A 19,759-nucleotide genomic window follows, 5' to 3' on the forward strand; every position below is an offset into this window, starting at 1 on the left:
ACATACCCACTCCACTACTAATCTTCAAGTGTCCTTGTGTAGGCTCCATACTGTATAAGCATAGACAAGAGTTATACAGTATAGCGCCATATAGTCCGATACAGGTGCATGTCAATAAATTAGAATATTGTGCAGAGGTTTATTTATTTATTTCAGAAGTTTAAGTCAAACTAATTAAAGGGCTCAGGAAGTAAAATCTGACAAATAACCAATATGATTTAACAAAATATTCCTGAAATATTATAGATAAGTGATTCTCAAACAGTATTTCTGTTCAAACTGTGTAGTGTTAAAGTGGCCAAATATATTAAATATACATGTTAAATAATATCATTGCCTTGTTTTTTTTATGAATATTTAGGCCTACTACGCTACTGTATTCTATTGTTGGTCATTATGGTAGTACTTCCATCCATCCATTTCCTACCGCTTGTCCCTTTTGGGGTCGCGTTTCAGAACCACTGGTATAGATTATTGCACTTTTCAAAGGTATTTTAATTTGTTGAGATGCCCATGCATGCGTATTTACTATAAATCCAATTGAAATCATCCACTGGTATGTTTCAGGCGTATTTGCCTTCATTCGATAGCAACAAGAAATACTTAAAGTGTAATTAGAGAGCATAGGATGAATAAAACTGTCCTGGTCGGTCAGATTCTTTAGCGAATAAAGATGTGCTGAAGAAATATGCCGGTAGTGGTGAGGATCAGCGCCAACGCCATGGAAGAGGCCTGCTTTGGAGCTGCTGGAGGACAGGACATGTTAGTTTTAGACAGCAAGCTCTTTTCAAAACACTTAAAAAAAACACACACAACCCTAGTCAATTTTGAATGCAAAATCAGGGACAATTTCTATGAAAAATCACTTTTAGATGAAAAAATATGACCAAACTTGAAGCCTTTTTGAATTACCTGTCCTGACAGGGACTTCAAATAACAGAGCTAAATTCAGGGGTTCCTCAGGGTTCCGTTTTGAGACCTATTTCATTTCTAATCTATTCCAATGCATTAAAAAAAATGTAAGTATGTACTGCCTATTAGTGGTGTGCTGATCGATACTGAAATAGCGACACCGCCGATACCAGATTTTTAAACATTTATAAAAAAAATAAAAATAAAATAAAAAATCCCATTGAGATCATGATATAGTAGGGAAGGGAGTCATATGGCCCCGTTCCTAAAAAAAGGGTGGGGTGGGGGTTAATCATTTTGCAATGCAGTCTGCTGAAAATGATGGAAATCACCTATCTATGTAGCAACTGACGCTGTGGTCAAAGTTGAATTGCCACAAAACTCACATGAGAAGTAAAAAAAAAAGGGGTGGGGTGGGGGTTAGTCATTTTGCAATGCAGTCTGCTGAAAATGATGGAAAGCACCTATCTATGTAGCAACTGACGCTGTGGTCAAAGTTGAATTGCCACAAAACACATTTTTAAAATAGTCAACACTCTACCGCCATCTGACGGCTAAAGTGGATAATGGTAATGATAATGATAATAATAATCGGTCACCTTTTATGTGTCAGGTAAACCGTGACAAATGAGGCCGTATGATACCCTTTCCTACTGTATTTATGCTGCAATATCGATTCTCAAATCACAATATCGATACGTTTGACACTTTACTTCATTTAGATCATGTGTATCATTAACAGGAATACATTGTAAAAAAGTAAACTTGTGAATGATGCAATGTCATTATTGGATGTTTTTTTTTTTTTTTTAGTACATTTTCAGTATTTTCATGTTAACATGTTCATGTAACTTAATTGTGACCTATCCATCCATTTTCTACCGCTTGTCCCATTGTAATAGTTCTTATTAATTTCGTTTAATGCTTTAATTATTGTACTTATTTCGTTTTTTATGGTTTGAAACACCATTTTTGCATACTTTGTCTGATATTTGTCCTGTTTTTTCTTTTGTATTAACTTGGCCATATTGTCATTCATGCCGCGACCCCAATATACTTCAGAGTTTGAAACAAATAAGTTTAGTAAGTAACTCTTGTCCTACATTATTTATGCTATCAGATATGTTATTATTTGACATACACAACTTTGAATTTTAGCAAACACACTAGGTATATTTGCACAAAGTATTGGTATCGGATTAGTATCGCCGATACCAACCTGAATTTTACCTGGTATCGGATCGGAAAGAAACTCAGTGGTATTGGACATCACTACCGCCGATTATGTTTGCTGTCTTTTATTATCTCATTCAGATCTTGATTGCTTGACAATCGAAGCAATATGAGAACTATACTATTCCTGATTGGGTTAAAGTGAACAAATTGTCACTTAATATGACAAAAAACTAACTATGATTTTCAGTCAAACGCTATAATAAAAAAAAGAAGCGGACTTATTTATTGAGGGCACCAAAATTAGTCTGGTGCCTCAAACCAAATTTTTAGGAGTGACAAATGAACAAACTGAACTTTTCTGGAGTAAGGAGGTAACGATTATCACAGTTAGTATTATTATTGTAGTTTTTTTGAATGTGCTCAAAAAGTACTTCTCTACACGTTAAAATCTTCTGAACATTTTTTTTCAAATAACTATTATAAATAAACACGCTGTTAGAAAAGCCACTATTTTGAATGTTTTGTGTTTCTTATGTCGTAACACGTCTTAGTATTTTATCTCTTTTAATGGCCAAGCTTTTATTTGTTTTTAAATATTGGTTTGTACTGTAGCATTTTAAGAGAAGCAAAAGTGCATAACAAATAAAATCTATTAGTATTATTTTTTCTGGCAGGCATTGTGTCCTATTCTGTTCAGCGGTCTTTGAACGCACCGTAAAAACACACCCGTCTGGTGTTCTTCTAGAAGGCACAGCTTTCGGTTCAACGTGCGCAATTGAATATCTTAGTTGCTCAGAGAGTAATGTGTTTGTATACATTTAGATTGGGGTATGCCGTTCCTTATCGGGGAAAGACGTTAATGTCTCTTGTTTTCATGTTAGCATTTAGGCTAGCGAGCTGGTGCTAGTCAGACCGTGAGTTTATCAAAGTGCATTTATCAATTAAAATGTTTTGATCATTTTAATGTAAAACGATAATACCAACCCTTGGGAGTTTTTTCACGGTTATCATTATTACTGTTAATCGTTACATCTCTATTCTGCAGCAAGATGATTAAATCATTGAGTTAAGTTTGTCATTTTCTGAATCGTTCTTTTGTAATGGCATTTTATTTTAGTAAAATGTTTCCACATATTAGTAGTATTTGGGCTGCTACTTGCCAATAATACCTTCACAAAATCTTAACAATTAAAAATAAATTCTTGAGAATATTTTTTTTTCTAATACAAATGACAATATTTAATGTGAACAGATATCGTATTGCTATTTTTATGTCAAAGTATGTACTCAATGTCTAGTAATTTACCTATAGTTCCGTATTTTTTTAAAACAAATACCAAATACATGCATACTTGCCAACCCTCCCGGATTTTCCGGGAGACTCCCGAAATTCTGCGCCTCTCCCGAAAACCTCCCGGGACAAATTTCCTCCCGAAAATCTCCCGAAATTTAGGCGGACCTTAGTGACGTGTCGACAGCCTGTTTTCATGTCTGCTTTCCCACAATATAAACAGCGTGCCTGCCCAATCACGTTATAACTGTAGAACGATCGAGGGTGAGTTCTTGGTTTCTTATGTGGGTTTATTGTTAGGCAGTTTCATTAACGTCCTCCCAGCGCGGCAACAACACACAACAACAGTCACGTTTTTTCCGTCTACCGTAAAGCAATTCGTCTGCCGTAAACAGCAATGTTGTGACACTCTTAAACAGGGCAATACTGCCATCTACTGTACATGCATATGTGACAATAACATCTACGGCTTTTAGAGAGTGCAGTGCACAACTGCGCACACAACAAGGAAACGAAGCAGAATGCATCATCAGAGAGGGTGTTCAGCATGGTTAGAAAAATAGTGACAGAGAATAGAACAAGGATGGACAATTCAAACCTTAACTCAACAATGAGTAGATGAGTGTTATGTGTGTGTATATGTGTAAATAAATGAACACTGAAATTCAAGTATTTCTCTTATTTATATATATATATATATATATATATATATATATATATATATATATATATATATATATATATATATATATATATATATATATATATATATATATAGAATTCACTGAAAGTCAAGTATTTCTTATATATATATATGAAATACTTGACTTGGTGAATTCTAGCTGTAAATATACTCCTCCCCTCTTAACCACGCCTCCGCCCCACCACCGACCACGCCTCCCCCGCCCACCTCCCGAAATCGGAGGTCTCAAGGTTGGCAAGTATGAATACATGTTAATATTTGGCGGCACGTTTATGCAGAGGTTAGTGCTCGTGCCTCACAGCGAGGAGGTCCTGTGTTCGATTTCCAGGCTTGGGATCTTTCTGTGTAGAGTTCCTACTACCTCCAAAAACATTGCTTAAAAGGTCCCTTTCTGTAATGTATTGGTTAAATTTGTTCTATATAAAATATAACATAATAATAATTTATAACATGCTAATAACATAACAACAACAAAATGCTAATAACTTAAAAACTATAATAGTAAAAAGAAAAAAGGTTTGCAGCACAAACCACCACAAATGATCGGGACAAGTTTGGGGTGGTTTTGACATGGCTGGTGGGCTGGTTATGAATAATAACACGTTAATGCCATAAAAAACATAAAACGTTAATAACCTAAAAAACGTAACGGCACAAACAAACATTTTCGCAGCACAAACCAGCAAAAACCAAGCACAAACAAATAAGACAAGTTTGGGGAGATTTTAACAAAGTTGAAGACTTTTTATAAATAAATAAATACACATTGATAACATAAAAACATAAAACTTAAGAACTATATTAGTTGGACCAAAAAAGTTTGCAGCACAAACATAGCAAAAACGAATGAGGCTATTTTGGCTTAATTTGGAGAATGCAGGGACAGGCTGACTATAAAATAATCTTTAATAACTCAGAAACGAAAACAGGAGGGACAACCATTTCAACGGCTCAAACCAGCAAATAACGACTGAAACTATTTCAGCTGAGTTTTGCGAGGGCTGCGGATCCAATTTCACGCAGATAGGTCTACTAATCCAGTGTATCTTAACCATTGGGCCGGAGCCCATTTTACTCGAGAGGGCCGCCAGAAAGTATATGTTTCTATTTTAGTTTAGTATTTAAATGTAATGCACTTTACCAGCACTTGTGGCAGTACCGACCAAATCAAACGAACAGAAGTCTGGGGCTGAAGTCACAGAGAAGTTTTTTAAGTGCAAAAATTATAACTAAAGGGGTGAAGCTGTATTTTCCTTTGCACTTTAATTTTATTGACGGTGTATTTAGGAAACATATTTATTATTGTTATTATTATTTATTCGGATAGAATGTACCGTTTTTTTCGGACAATAAGTCGCAGATTTTTTCATAGTTTGGCCGGGGGTGCGACTTATACAAAGGAGCGACTTATGTGTGAAATTATTAACACATTACCGTAAAATATCAAATAATATTATTTAGCTCATTCACGTAAGAGACTAGATGTATAAGATTTCATCAGATTTAGCGATTAGGAGTGACAGATTGTTTGGTAAACGTATAGCATGTTCTATATGTTATAGTTATTTGAATTTAATGACTCTTACCATAATATGTTACGTTAACATACCAGGCACATTCTCAGTTGGTTATTTATACCTCATATAACGTACACTTATTCAGCCTGTTGTTCACGATTCTTTATTTATTTTAAATTGCCTTTCAAATGTCTATTCTTGGTGTTGGGTTTTATCAAATAAATTTCCCCCAAAAATACGACTTATACTCCAGTGCGACTTATATATGTTTTTTTCCAACTTTATTATGCATTTTCGGCAGGTGCGACTTATACTCCGGTGCGACTTATACTCCGAAAAATACGGTATGTATTTTAGCGCTGCTTAATTTTATGTGTTTTAATTTTTTTATCAGTTTATCAGTCCCTTCTTCTGAAGTATATTTGAGTAGTATTTATATTTGCATTCAGCCTGACCTAAACCTTCATAGTAATCTTTGTGATTAACACATGGTTTCATTTAATTTAGATTCAATTCTTGAAAAGGATTAAAATCAAGAGTAATATTATTAATTCTGTGTTAATATTTGAGTAGTGGAAAAATCGGGCCTTGAGGTCAAAAAGCCCGAGATCCGCTGTGCTAATCAATGTATGCTTGTATATATACTTGTATACCCTCTATTTGGAATAAACTACCATTAGCTTTGTAATACACAACTGCATTATATTATTTTAAAAACATTTGAAGGATGGGATGGTCTATGGGTATTTTATATTAATAAATGTAAAATAAATATTTAAAAAAAAACAATTAAAGGCTGGGTTGGTCTCTGGGTATTTTAAATACATACAAATGTATGTGTTGTGTGAAATAAATCAATACATAAATATTAATAACAATAGTTAATGCTGCAAATGAGGGCTTTTGAAAATGCATCTTACCACTTGCTGTAGTTGCTGTAGTTGCTGCAGTTGCCGCAGCTGCTGTAGTTGCAGAAGTTGCTGCAGGTGCTGCAATTGCTGCAGAGGTTGCAGTGGCAGCAGCGGTTGCAGCGGTAGCAGCGGTAGCAGTGGACGCAGTGGACGCAGTGGCAGCAGTGGACACAGTGGTAGCAGTAGTACCAGTGGACACAGTAGTAGCAGGGGTAGCAGTGGAAGCAGTGGAGGCAGTGGACACAGTGGTAGCAGGGGTAGCAGTGGACACAGTGGTAGCAGTGGTACCAGTGGACACAGAAGTAGCAGGGGTAGCAGTGGAAGCAGTGGAGGCAGTGGACACAGTGGTAGCAGGGGTAGCAGTGGACACAGTAGTAGCAGGGGTAGCAGTGGAAGCAGTGGTAGCAGTGGTAGCAGTGGAAGCAGTGGTAGCAGTGGAAGCAGTGGTAGCAGTGGACACAGTAGTAGCAGGGGTAGCAGTGGTAGCAGTGGAAGCAGTGGTAGCAGTGGACACAGTAGTAGCAGGGGTAGCAGTGGAAGCAGTGGTAGCAGTGGAAGCAGTGGAAGCAGTGGACACAGTAGTAGCAGGGGTAGCAGTGGACACAGTGGTAGCAGTGGACACAGTGGTAGCAGTGGACACAGTAGTAGCAGGGGTAGCAGTGGACACAGTGGTAGCAGTGGACACAGTAGTAGCAGGGGTAGCAGTGGACACAGTGGTAGCAGTGGACACAGTAGTAGCAGTGGAAGCAGTGGTTGCAGTGGTGGCAGTGGTTGCAGTGGTTGCAGTGGAAGCAGTTGTAGCAGTGGTTGCAGTGGTGGTGTTCACCCTGGGAACTGGAGTGGTGACCACAAGACTTACAGGTCCTGAATTGACGGTGACGGTCCTGGTTATCGCGTTGGGCACCTCTCTCTCTACCTGGGACTCTCCGCACCCTGCAGGGCACTTCTGAGAGGGGAGGAAGGTGACACACAGCTGGACAACACAGCGGACGTACATCTGTGTGACAGGGGAAACCGGTACGGGTCAGTAGAGTAACAAACTTCTTCTTAATGCTATGTTGTTTCAGCAAAACCTTATGACCATATAGAACTATGTTGTGGAAAAAAACCTGTCTATCTCCCTTATAGTCAGCAGGCTACTTTCTGGTTCGTGGAGGATGACAAACAAACAAGGGTGCCTTTGATGCCGCAGGGATAGGTAATAACTATATAAGTAATATTTTACGACTTAGAATGTATTAAAAAAGAAAAGAAAAATGTGTTCATGTCTTACATTTAAAATAAGGTAAGGTTTAATAGAGGTGGATTTGAAGAAATACGTAATTAGGTCAATAACCTATATTGCTCAATTGTATCTTGTTCTATCCCCGTATGCTGTAAAAATAATCAGTAAGAAAAAGTCAAGCTAATACAGACCGTTGATCCCTGTGTGTTCAGGGTGGGCAAATCAATGCGATAGATGGTAACATTGCTCAGGTCTGTAATGATCTCCACTGTTGTGTTGGAAGCTGCACATCTGTAAAGGTACATGTATAGGAAATGTTTCACACAGATACACACAAGTTGTACAGTACGTGAATTAATTTCGTGTTACTGACCCTTCCTGCAAAATGACGCTGGATGCAGCAAAGTCTGCTGTCTCGGACGTCAGGCAGCTTTTGATGATCATTTGAACTCGATCCACAGTCGTGTTGGCGAACAAATGGAGGTCCAGTTTGTCAATCGTGGACCCCTCTTCGCTGTCGCCTGAACCAATTACTTCGCTGTCGCCTGAACCACGTACTTCGCTGTCGCCTGAACCACGTACTTCGCCGACGCCTGAACCACGTACTTCGGCGTTGCCTGAACCACGTACTTCGCCGTTGCCTGAACCACGTACTTCGTCGTTGCCTGAACCACGTACTTCGCCGTTGCCTGAACCACGTACTTCGCCGTTGCCTGAACCGCCTTGATACCTTAGTGCCGATTTCGACCGCAAAAGTGGTACGGACTGGATCTGCGCTGTCCCTGTGAACCTTGACAGGGGCCCCTCTCCTGGGAAGTGGAACTCCAGCCGAATGTCAACGTCATCAAAGGACTCAACGGGAACGGTGACGTTGAAGACTGGACCACTGGCTTTGACTGACGGGATGCGGCAGGCCAGCGGGAGGATGAGGGAAGGGTGGCGGCTGATCATGGTAAAGGAACGCACACTTTTCAAGGTGTTGGTGTAAACCAGCTCGGTGCCAGCTTGCTGGAAAACAAGAGAGGGTTAGAACAACTTTGGTTTAGGAACTCCTCAGAATAGTCAGTAACTATAAAGCATTGCCGGCAGTAAGTCGGACACGTTTCCAGTGAGGGTTTGGACTACGCCAAGGCTGCCCTTTGTCACCGATTCTGTTCATAACTTTTATGGACAGAATTTCTAGGCGCAGTCAAGGCGTTGAGGGGATCCGGTTTGGTGGCTGCAGGATTAGGTCTCTGCTTTTTGCAGATGATGTGGTCCTGATGGCTTCATCTGGCCAGGATCTTCAGCTCTCACTGGACCGTTTCGCAGCCGAGTGTGAAGCGACTGGGATGAGAATCAGCACCTCCAAGTCCGAGTCCATGGTTCTCGCCCGGAAAAGGGTGGAATGCCATCTCCGGGTTGGGGAGGAGACCCTGCCCCAAGTGGAGGAGTTCAAGTACCTAGGAGTCTTGTTCACGAGTGAGGGAAAAGTGGATCGTGAGATCGACAGGCGGATCGGTGCGGCGTCTTCAGTAATGCGGACGCTGTATCGATCCGTTGTGGTGAAGAAGGAGCTGAGCCGGAAGGCAAAGCTCTCAATTTACCGGTCGATCTGCGTTCCCATCCTCACCTATGGTCATGAGCTTTGGGTTATGACCGAAAGGACAAGATCACGGGTACAGGCGGCCGAAATGAGTTTCCTCCGCCGGGTGGCGGGGCTCTCCCTTAGAGATAGGGTGAGAAGCTCTGTCATCCGGGGGGATCTCAAAGTAAAGCCACTGCTCCTCCACATCGAGAGCAGCCAGATGAGGTGGTTCGGGCATCTGGTCAGGATGCCACCCGAACGCCTCCCTCGGGAGGTGTTTAGGGCACGTCCAACCGGTAGGAGGCCACGGGGAAGACCCAGGACACGTTGGGAAGACTATGTCTCCCGGCTGGCCTGGGAATGCCTCGGGATCCCCCGGGAAGAGCTGGACGAAGTGACTGGGGAGAGGAACGTCTGGGCTTCCCTGCTTAGGCTGCTGCCCCCGCGACCCGACCTCGGATAAGCGGAAGAAGATGGATGGATGGATGGATATAAGGCCAGCTGCCACTATGGCAGATTGACCCCACATTAGTCTTACCACATCCTTACTTACAGAGTAAGCATGCTGATGCCACCAAACAGCCATGGCTACGAAGATAACACTTCTAGTCTACAGAAATGGTTGTACTAATGGAAGAGCATTTTGTACTGAATATTTTATGATTGTATGTCAAAACAAACCAAAAACTAGCTAGCTGGGTCTGGATGAAGTTTTGCCTCATTTCTGTGAGAAACCTGCGCTCCCTCCCCCCATTCTCACCACATTCTACAGAGGCACTATGGAGAGCCTGCTGACCAACAGCATCTCTGTCTGGACTGGTAACCTGCAATGCCTCAGACTGGAAGTCTCTCCAGAGAGTGGTGAGGACGGCAGAAAAGATCATCAGGACTCCTCTTCCTCCTATCCAGGAGATCGCAAAAAGCCGCTGCCTGACCAGGGCTCAGAAAATCTGCAAAGACTCCTCCCACCCCCACCAAGGACTGTTTTCACTGCTGGACTCTAGAAAGAGGTTCCGCAGCCTCCGAAGCAGAACCTCCAGGTTCTGTAACAGCTTCTTCCCTCAGGCCGTAAGACTCTTGAACGCATCATAATTAAATAAAATTATCCCCTCAACTCCTCCCAAAATGGATTAACTCGCAGGAATAAAAAAGACAATACAACATACATCCATAAACGTGGACGCATGTGAAAAAGTGCAATATATTTATCTGTACAGTAATCTATTAATTTATTTATATATATGTATTTATTTTATATATATATATATATATATATATATATTGTTTATATATATTTATTATTTATATATGCACCTTATTGCTTTTTTATCCTGCACTACCATGAGCTTATGTAACGAAATTTCGTTCTTATCTGTGCTGTAAAGTTCAAATTTGAATGACAATAAAAAGGAAGTCTAAGTCTCTAAGTTAAGGAGCAGGAAACTTTCCACCCCTTTGCAACCCTAGTGAGAAATATGTGCCTTGGGAGCAAGAAATATTCGGAAACACTGGTGTAAAGAAATAACTTCAAGGTGGAAGAAATGCAGGATTTACCACAGTTTTGGTGCCGCAGCCGTTCAAGGAGATGCGCGCGGTGAGGTGAGTGTCATTGTAGCTGACAGGACAAGATGCACTGTTCAGCTGCAGCTCCGCCAGGTTGATGTTGCTCAGTGAGGCAAGAGGAAGGACCAGTGTCATCTCCGTCTTATTACACCTCAGCTCTGCGGGAGAGAAAACACCACATTCTCAGGCTCACTCGCGCAAAAATAGTAACACTGACTAAAGTTAAAGTTGAAATTAAACCACTGATAGTCACACACACTAATTTGTCCCATCACCCTATCCAACCCCTGGGAGGTGAGGGGAGCAGTGAGCAGCAGCGGTGGCCACGCCCGGGAATCATTTTTGATGATTTAACCCCCAATTCCAACCCTTGATGCTGAGTGCCAAGCAGGGAGGTAATGGGTCCCATTTTTATAGTCTTTGATATGACTCGGCCGGGGTTTGAACTCACAACCGACCAATATCAGGGCGGACACTCTAACCACAAGGCCACTGAGCACCAAAAAACACCAAAAAACTTTTTAAAAACCTGTTCCTGTCGGCAGTGTCTTTGTTTCTCCTGCAATTATTGAGAGAGAAATAATTCATAGTTGACTGTGGGTTTTTTCCTTGTATTTGTTTGTAAAGCATATATGGCATTCTTTTGATATTTGGAAGGAGTCTTACTTTGGTACAGCCACACGCATCTGGGCTCTGACTGCAAACTGGAAAGACAAGAAGTGTAAATGAGACATTTCGCAACATATATGTGCAATTAGGAGGGAAGCTGGTGACTGTTTTTCTACCTGTGTCCTTAAATGTGCGTACATCCTTTTTCTTTCCTTCAATAACTATTCAGATTTATCTACTGCAAATATCTATTTTCATGGTGTAGCTTAAAGGGGAACTGTCATTTTTTTGGAATTTTGCCTATAGTTATGAAAGACAAAAGTTTTTGTTTTTTTCTCGCTTTCTAACGCAGTGTTTTTCAACCGTGGGAGATTATGTAATTTCACCTAATTGGGTTAAAAACATTTTTTGCACACCAGTAATTATTGTCTGTGCTGTCAAGAGCTCGGCAGTGTAACCGTGTAATACTCTTCCATATCAGTAGGTGGCAGCAGGTAGCTAATTGCTTTGTAGATGTCGGGAACATGGTTTGTCATAATCACAATATGCAGACGACAGCGGGAGGCAGTGTGCAGGTAAAAAAGGTATCTAATGCTTAAACCAAAAATAAACAAAAAGGCATTGAAGCTTAGGGATGGCTATGCAAAACGAAACTAAAACTGAACTGGCTGAAAAGTAAACAAAAACAGAATGCTGGACGACAGCAAAGACTTACAGCGCGTGGAGCAGACGGCGTCCACAAAGTAGAGCCGTACACATACTTGCCAACCCTCCCGGATTTTCCGGGAGACTCCCGAAATTCAGCGCCTCTCCCGAAAACCTCCCGGGACAAATTTTCTCCCGAAAATCTCCCGAAATTCAGGCGGACCTGAGTGACGTGTCGACAGCCTGTTTTCACGTCCGCTTTCCCACAATATAAACAGTGTGCCTGCCCAATCACGTTATAACTGTAGAATGATCGAGGGCGAGTTCTTGGTTTCTTATGTGGGTTTATTGTTAGGCAGTTTCATTAACGTCCTCCCAGCGCGGCAACAACACACAACTACAGCAGTCATGTTTTCGTCTACCGTAAAGCAGTTCGTCTGCCGTAAACAGCAATGTTGTGACACTCTTAAACAGGACAATACTGCCATCTACTGTACATGCATATGTGACAATAACATATACGGCTTTTAGAGTGCAGTGCACAACTGCGCACACTGTCGTAACAACACATCGGCGTGCTACGATATTAGCCGTAAAAGCTAACTACGGCAAGAGATAAGCTAGCTTCCACAACAACACAAAACACGTTTCAGTTTGTAATGCACAACATTGCGGTACGATACCAATTTGTACTGATTAAAAACCATGAACAATCATATTAAAGTATCTGTAAAGTTTCATATTTTGTTTGTACACAGCGTATGCAGCGTTAAAGTGACTCACTCGATGGACCAGCTGGCCGGGGACGTTTCCCGTTGATTTTGGGTAAGCACTCCATTTATGTCGAAATGGTTTGTCTCCAACTTCCATATTTATAGCGTCAAAATCGCTTTCATACCCCTCTCCCGGCTTCCGTCTGCTCACTTCTATAAGCAGCAGTGTATTTAGCTTCAAAGGTATAAGTTTGTAAATACTCATTTGTCCAAAAGTAGTTGTCTTCCTTGTCTGTTACCAAGTCTGCCATGATTAGAAAACACACGCGTGTTTGATTCCGGAAGTAGTAACACACATGTTGTTGCCAGAAGTCAGACGTGCGCTGCCATGGAAACATATTGATTAAAATGATCAATATACGGTAAATATTGAACATATTACATATTGTTTTAAAACGTGTCTATTACTACATTATATATAGACTTGTAGTGTGTATATAAAACGTTGCTGAAGGGTTTCAAAGTTGTTTTAGAGGGCTTTGACGACTACAACATTGACTCCCATTACCCGCGTCTTTTTTATCATCTTGAAAATGTAAAAAAAATCAACAAAAAAACAAGTACCGGTACCTGATGATATCAGCTTGCATCTAAAATCTCCGATACAAGCGTGCTTACTTGTACAAAGCTGGACAGTCAGTTAACATCTAAATGGAGGTCCTCCACTACGCACACAAGGTTGTTTTTTTCCTTGTATTGAAGTCACGTCATTTACCAATAAGTAAACATGGTAGGCTGTAGGCTATAGGCTACTAGGAGCGAGCAGCTACACCACAGCTAAGCACACTAGCTGTTGAATGCAATAAGTAATCTTTAATTGAAAATTTTGCAGTCTTAAACACAACATTTTTCAATACAAACAAGGATCAAGTAATTATAGTGCTTACAGATACAAAATCTCCAAGTCCGAAGAGTATTAGAAAGTATTTAGTAACAAACGTGTCCGCATCATTCGACTTCCTGCGTCATGCCCTTAATTTATGTGGTGGCTATGACCACTAAGTGTAGCTAAAACACACAATAACACGCCACTGCAGAAGCATAAATCTGTTATATGGTTAGTGTTGTTCATACCTAACATTTTTCACTGTTTGACTAATTTCATTTGATGAGGCCTTTTCTAACATTTCCTGTATTCGCTAATACCGTGTTAATATTCAGGTCGCAAGATATAAATGAAATATTGTTGGCGGTTTTAGGATGTTATATCAAAGGGCTTTATGGGCACAATAGAGTATTACCATTCCCATTTACGACTAAGAATGTACAAACCCCGTTTCCATATGAGTTGGGAAATTGTGTTAGATGTAAATATAAACGGAATACAATGATTTTCAAATCATTTTCAACCCATATTCAGTTGAATATGCTACAAAGACAACATATTTGATGTTCAAACTGATAAACATTTTTTTTTTGCAAATAATCATTAACTTTAGAATTTGATGACAGCAACACGTGACAAAGAAGTTGGGAAAGGTGGCAATAAATACTGATAAAGTTGAGGAATGCTCATCAAACACTTATTTGGAACATCCCACAGGTGTGCAGGCTAATTGGGAACAGGTGGGTGCCATGATTGGGTATGAAAACAGCTTCCCAAAAAATGCTCAGTCTTTCACAAGAAAGGATGGGGCGAGGGACACCCCTTTGTCCACAACTGCGTGAGCAAATAGTCAAACAGTTTAAGAACAATGTTTCTCAAAGTGCAATTGCAAGATATTTAGGGATTTCAACATCTACGGTCCATAATATCATCAAAAGGTTCAGAGAATTTGGAGAAATCACTCCACGTAAGCGGCATGGCTGGAAACCAACATTGAATGACCGTGACCTTCGATCCCTCAGACGGCACTGTATCAAAAACCGACATCAATCTCTAAAGGATATCACCACATGGGCGCAAGAACACTTCAGAAAACCACTGTCACTAAATACAGTTCGTCGCTACATCTGTAAGTGCAAGTTAAAGCTCTACTATGCAAAGCGAAAGCTATTTATCAACAACATCCAGACACGCCGCCGGCTTCTCTTGGCCCGAGATCATCTAAGGTAGACTCATGCAAAGTGGAAAAGTGTTCTGTGGTCTGACGAGTCCACATTTCAAATTGTTTTTGGAAATATTCGACATCGTGTCATCCGGACCAAAGAGGAAAAGAACCATCCAGACTGTAATCGACGCAAAGTTCAAAAGCCAGCATCTGTGATGGTATGGGGGTGCATTAGTGCCCAAGGCATGGGTAACTTACACATCTGTGAAGGCACCATTAATGCTGAAAGGTACATACAGGTTTTGGAACAACATATGCTGCCATCTAAGCGCCGTCTTTTTCATTGACGCCCCTGCTTATTTCAGCAAGACAATGCCAAGCCCCATTCAGCACGCGTTACAACAGCGTGGCTTCGTAAAAAAAGAGTGCGGGTACTTTCCTGGCCCACCTGCAGTCCAGACCTGTCTCCCATCGAAAATGTGTGGCTTATTATGAAGCGTAAAATACGACAGCGGAGACCCCGGACTGTTGAACGACTGAAGCTCTACATAAAACAAGAATGGGAAATAATTCTACTTTCAAAGCTTCAACAATTAGTTTCCTCAGTTCCTAATCGTTTATTGAGTTTTGTTAAAAGAAAAGGTGATGTAACACAGTGGTGAACATGCCCTTTCCCAACTACTTTGGCACATGTTGCAGCCATGAAATTCTAAGTTAATTATTATTTGCAAAAAAAAATAAAGTGTATGAGTTTGAACATCAAATATCTTGTCCTTGTAGTGCATTCAATTGAATATGGGTTGAAAAGGATTTGCAAATCATTGTATTCCGTTTATATTTACATCTAACACAATTTCCCAACTCATATGGAAACGGGGTTTGTATAAAAAAAACATCTGTGTTCTTGTCTTAAATAGAGATGATGAACGATAGGCAAAATTGAATAAAAAAGTGCAGTTCCCTTTTAAGAGCTCGGTCACAGAACCAATTAGGATCAAAAATTGAGGTACTACTGCATATATAGTTTGCATCGTTTTCTCAATAAAAAATAATTATTGTCGATAAAAATGTGCTTCGTGTTAATATTTCAGCAGTTGTAGAACATACTGTATGTATTCTCTGGGCATTCAATCGATCGCAACCGGACTGTTTGATTTATATGAGAAGACGTTTCGCCTCTCATCCGAGTAGGCTTCATCGGTTCATGCTCATAGACTTAGATTGGTCAGATCTGGTCTAGCGGCTGGTGCCAAAACCCCAAATATTCATATTCCAACACCAGGAGGGTGGGCCTGGGCAAGGATGGTTCCAGCATTACAATGACCTGGATGAATGACAACATCCATAGACATAGTGGATGTATTGGATATTAATTATATCTAAAGGGAAATTATTAATAATGGCATCTAATGTATTTATTAGGACACGGAAGAGATGGCTTGGGTAGGGAATAATTGTACTTTATCTTCTTACTTCCTCTGCTGGTGTGTGTGTGTGTGTGCGTGTGTGAATCCTGTTACTAATTGTCAGTTGCGTTACGTACCTCATGGTGTTGGCGACAAAGCAGACCGGCAGAACATGGGTCAGCTCGTTCTCAGAACGAACCCACGACATGGATACGTGCGACTCGGCGCCAGCTGAAGCGAAGTCGTACTTGAAGAGCCCAGGTTGGCCAACAACAGCGATCTCAGAAACGCTGCAAAAGTCGTGTCGCATGCCGATTGATTAGTTCAGGGGTCGGCAACCCAAAATGTTAAAAGAGCCATATAGGACCAAAAGTACAATACAAAAATCTGTCTGGAGCCTCAAAAAATTAAAATCCTTATATAAGTGTTATAATGAAGGCAACACATGATGTAAGTGTCTATATTAGCCTACTATCAAAGGCTGACGTAAATCTTCGTTGACAGATATGTTGTATTTTAAATTTTATTCTACACATTTTTGCAACATTGGAAATCATTAGTAAAATGGGGGCTTCCCACAGGATGAGATAACTCCTGGAAATTACTGGCTCAGAATGGCCAAAGGTAAAGATGTGTGTGTGTCCAAGTTTAAGGAAACGGCAGGGTGTCTTCTTCTAATGGATTTATTACAATATTTGCAAGCTGGGTAATGTTTGCTGTGGTCTGGAACAACATGGCAAACAAAAAAATATGAGAAATGCAGCCAAGATTTTGTTCATACAGATAATGTGTCATGAGGCATGCACATATAAATAAAATTCACAGAGGACATAAGTAAAGGAAATTAAATGAGCTCAAATATACCTACAAACGAGGCATAATGATGCAATATGTGCATACAGCTAGCCTAAATAGCATGTTAGCATTGATTAGCTTGCAGTCATGGATTGACCAAATATGCCTGAATAGCTCTCCTTTGTGCATTCCCGCACAGCATAAAACATTTGGTGGACAAAATGAGTCAAAGAAGGAGTGGCATAAAACATGTCTTTCTGTGGTAGCATCGGAGAAAGTTGTACATGTAAACAAAGTACGGTGAGTTCAAGGATCGATGAAATTAGTAGGACAAAACGGTGCTTGCCAAATACTCTCATCAGTGAAGCATGTATAGCATAAACAGTGGGATTTCTAACAATTAGGAAGGTTTGTGTCATGTTTGTTCTCCGACAGAAAATATATTAAAACCAAAACATTTTTTTTTTCTTAATTTTTTTCCATTTTCACACATCTCTGAAAGAGGTCCAGGGAGCCACTTGGGCGGCGATAAAGAGTCGCATGCAGCTCTAAAGCCGCGGGTTGTTGACCCCCGGATTAGTTCAAAGGACCCAACAGAGTGTCTGTGTGAAATGTTTCACGTTCGCTCACACCGACATCAACGAGCAGCCAGCCAATGAGACTTTTCATGTGCGTCATCTCCGACAGTCAACAGGTTGTCTACATGCCACGAATATCGCTTTTTTTCCATTCCACTGTCATTTTGTGCATACTTGCATGGGTGAGGCATTTGACATTTGAGAACATTGTCACCTCAAGGCATTCTGACGACAGGAGAATTCTCTGTGTGACTTTTGAAGAGCATGCAAGGATGGCAGACCTGAATTTGCTTCAAAGTGGAATATATTATGTTACAGTTTGGTTCCCTTTTTAGGTGTGACGGCGTCGATTCCGAAATTTAAAAAAATGTTTGGTCATATGCTGAACTGCTGGCTCTTAACCAAGGCTCTAGTTTCATGGGTTTGAGGTCGGTTTGTCCATTATTAAACTTGCTTTGTGCTATTAACAATTCTCCATAACGTTGCAAGTATATAATTGCCCAGCACTTTTCTGTAAAGATGTGACGTCCGTTGAATCTTGAGTTTGTGTGGAAGATCGTAGGTTAGGCCTGGGCAATTATTTTGACTCGGGGGCCAAATTCAGAGCAAAAAAACGTGTCTGGGGGCCGGTATATCTATTTTTAGGAACACTGATACAAAATCGCACAATAATGTCTGATTGAATGCTAAAAACGTTATGACAGACCGCCTTAAAAACGGAATGGAATTTTATTTATTTTTTTACTGAAAGAGACACCCAAAATGTACATGAAAATAAAGAATGTGGGATTTACAATATTACCTAAGAACGATAAAACACTGAATATTGACAACATATGAACGTCACACCCCCTCTCGATCGACATATTTTACAATCAAGCGAAACGCAACAAAATGCAACAAATACTGCAAAATATGAACGCAAAGGGTAAACACTCTGTGGAAACGCTTCCACACTGCTTGGTGCCTCGTCGGAGCTGCTGTGACGTAGATGACCATAGTAACTAATATATCATGCAAAACCGCAGATTCCAACCATTGAAATACTTTGTATTGTTCAAGTCTTACGGTAATTTGAAAACATCACTGCACATCATAATGGCAGCTACAAGTTCAACTTCAGGATTGGAGCATTCACACGCAATTCCTTCAGGAATTGCTTCATCTAGCCTTATAACAGCTATTTGTTTGTAAAAAAAAATGATATAATAAGTGGGCTTTTCAAAAGGCTCTTAAAAAGTAACTGCTCCTCAAGCCCAGGCAACACAACCAACAGCCATAAATTCCATTCCTACTAAACTCAGAAAGTAAATAAGTTATATACGAGGCCAGAACAATGGACCAAGAACCACATCAGAAAACACTTGGCTCTCCAAGTGTCACCATAATGACCAACATTAAAATACAGTAGCGTAGTAGGCATAAATATACCTGAAAAACAAGGTAGAGGTTTTGTTTCACAAATATAGTTAATATTTTTGGCCACTGTAACACTACACACAGTTTGAACAGTAATACCGTGTTTGAATATTTAATTAAGTGTTTTTTTGGCGTACCACTAGATGGAGCCTGCGTACCACGAGTGGTTCTCGTACCACAGTTTGAGATTAGCTGGACTAATCCATTGGCGGGGGGGCGTGAACCAAAATGTGTGATACATTTGTGCTGCTAATGAAGTGCTTCTCAATTATTTTCCACAACTATAAATAGTATAATTTGTCTACTGTTATAAGTACACCTCAGCATTACATTGCATCTTTATTAACAATAAAGAAAACAAAAAACTGATAAAACCAGCAATATAGATCAACTTCCAACAAAGATTAACTTTTTAAATATTTTTTTTTAGTCTGTAGCAGAAAACATTTACTGCGCATTAATTGGCCAAAATTAAAAAAATATCAATCTCTATTCAAAAGTATTAAAAAATATGTTATAAAGGACGCACCTTTCTTTTTTTGACATGAAGTCAGCACCAAATTTCACCTCTTCGAATGGCAGGACAGGAAAGGTGTAGTGCTCTTTGGGGGTCTTCCCTGTCGCCACAGCTTCATCTGTGCAGCTGCTCGACGCCGCCTCCACTGGAGATGAACATGG

The 19,759-nt window shown here is 40.3% G+C and overlaps 1 protein-coding gene across 3 annotated transcripts in view; it reads right to left on the reverse strand.

The window, feature by feature from the left end:
- Positions 1-509: 509 nt before the first annotated feature.
- Positions 510-19,759, reverse strand: part of LOC133615948 (uncharacterized) — a 50,622-nt gene continuing 31,372 nt past the window's right edge. The window contains exons 7-15 of one of the 3 annotated variants that reach the window (XM_072914781.1): positions 19,611-19,743; positions 16,427-16,579; positions 11,532-11,569; positions 11,395-11,424; positions 10,857-11,023; positions 8,109-8,743; positions 7,927-8,026; positions 6,520-7,507; positions 510-743 (exon numbers count right to left, since the gene is read on the reverse strand). In XM_072914781.1, the coding sequence (XP_072770882.1) occupies positions 661-743; positions 6,520-7,507; positions 7,927-8,026; positions 8,109-8,743; positions 10,857-11,023; positions 11,395-11,424; positions 11,532-11,569; positions 16,427-16,579; positions 19,611-19,743 (2,327 nt within the window). In that variant the 3' untranslated portion in view covers positions 510-660. Of the gene's footprint in view, positions 747-6,519; positions 7,508-7,926; positions 8,027-8,108; positions 8,744-10,856; positions 11,024-11,394; positions 11,425-11,531; positions 11,570-16,426; positions 16,580-19,610; positions 19,744-19,759 lie in introns of all 3 variants that reach the window. The other 2 variants (XM_072914780.1, XM_061974856.2) reach the window with 2 other exon arrangements.

This window comes from Nerophis lumbriciformis, linkage group LG15 (assembly GCF_033978685.3).
Source record: "Nerophis lumbriciformis linkage group LG15, RoL_Nlum_v2.1, whole genome shotgun sequence".
Lineage (NCBI taxonomy): Eukaryota > Metazoa > Chordata > Actinopteri > Syngnathiformes > Syngnathidae > Nerophis > Nerophis lumbriciformis.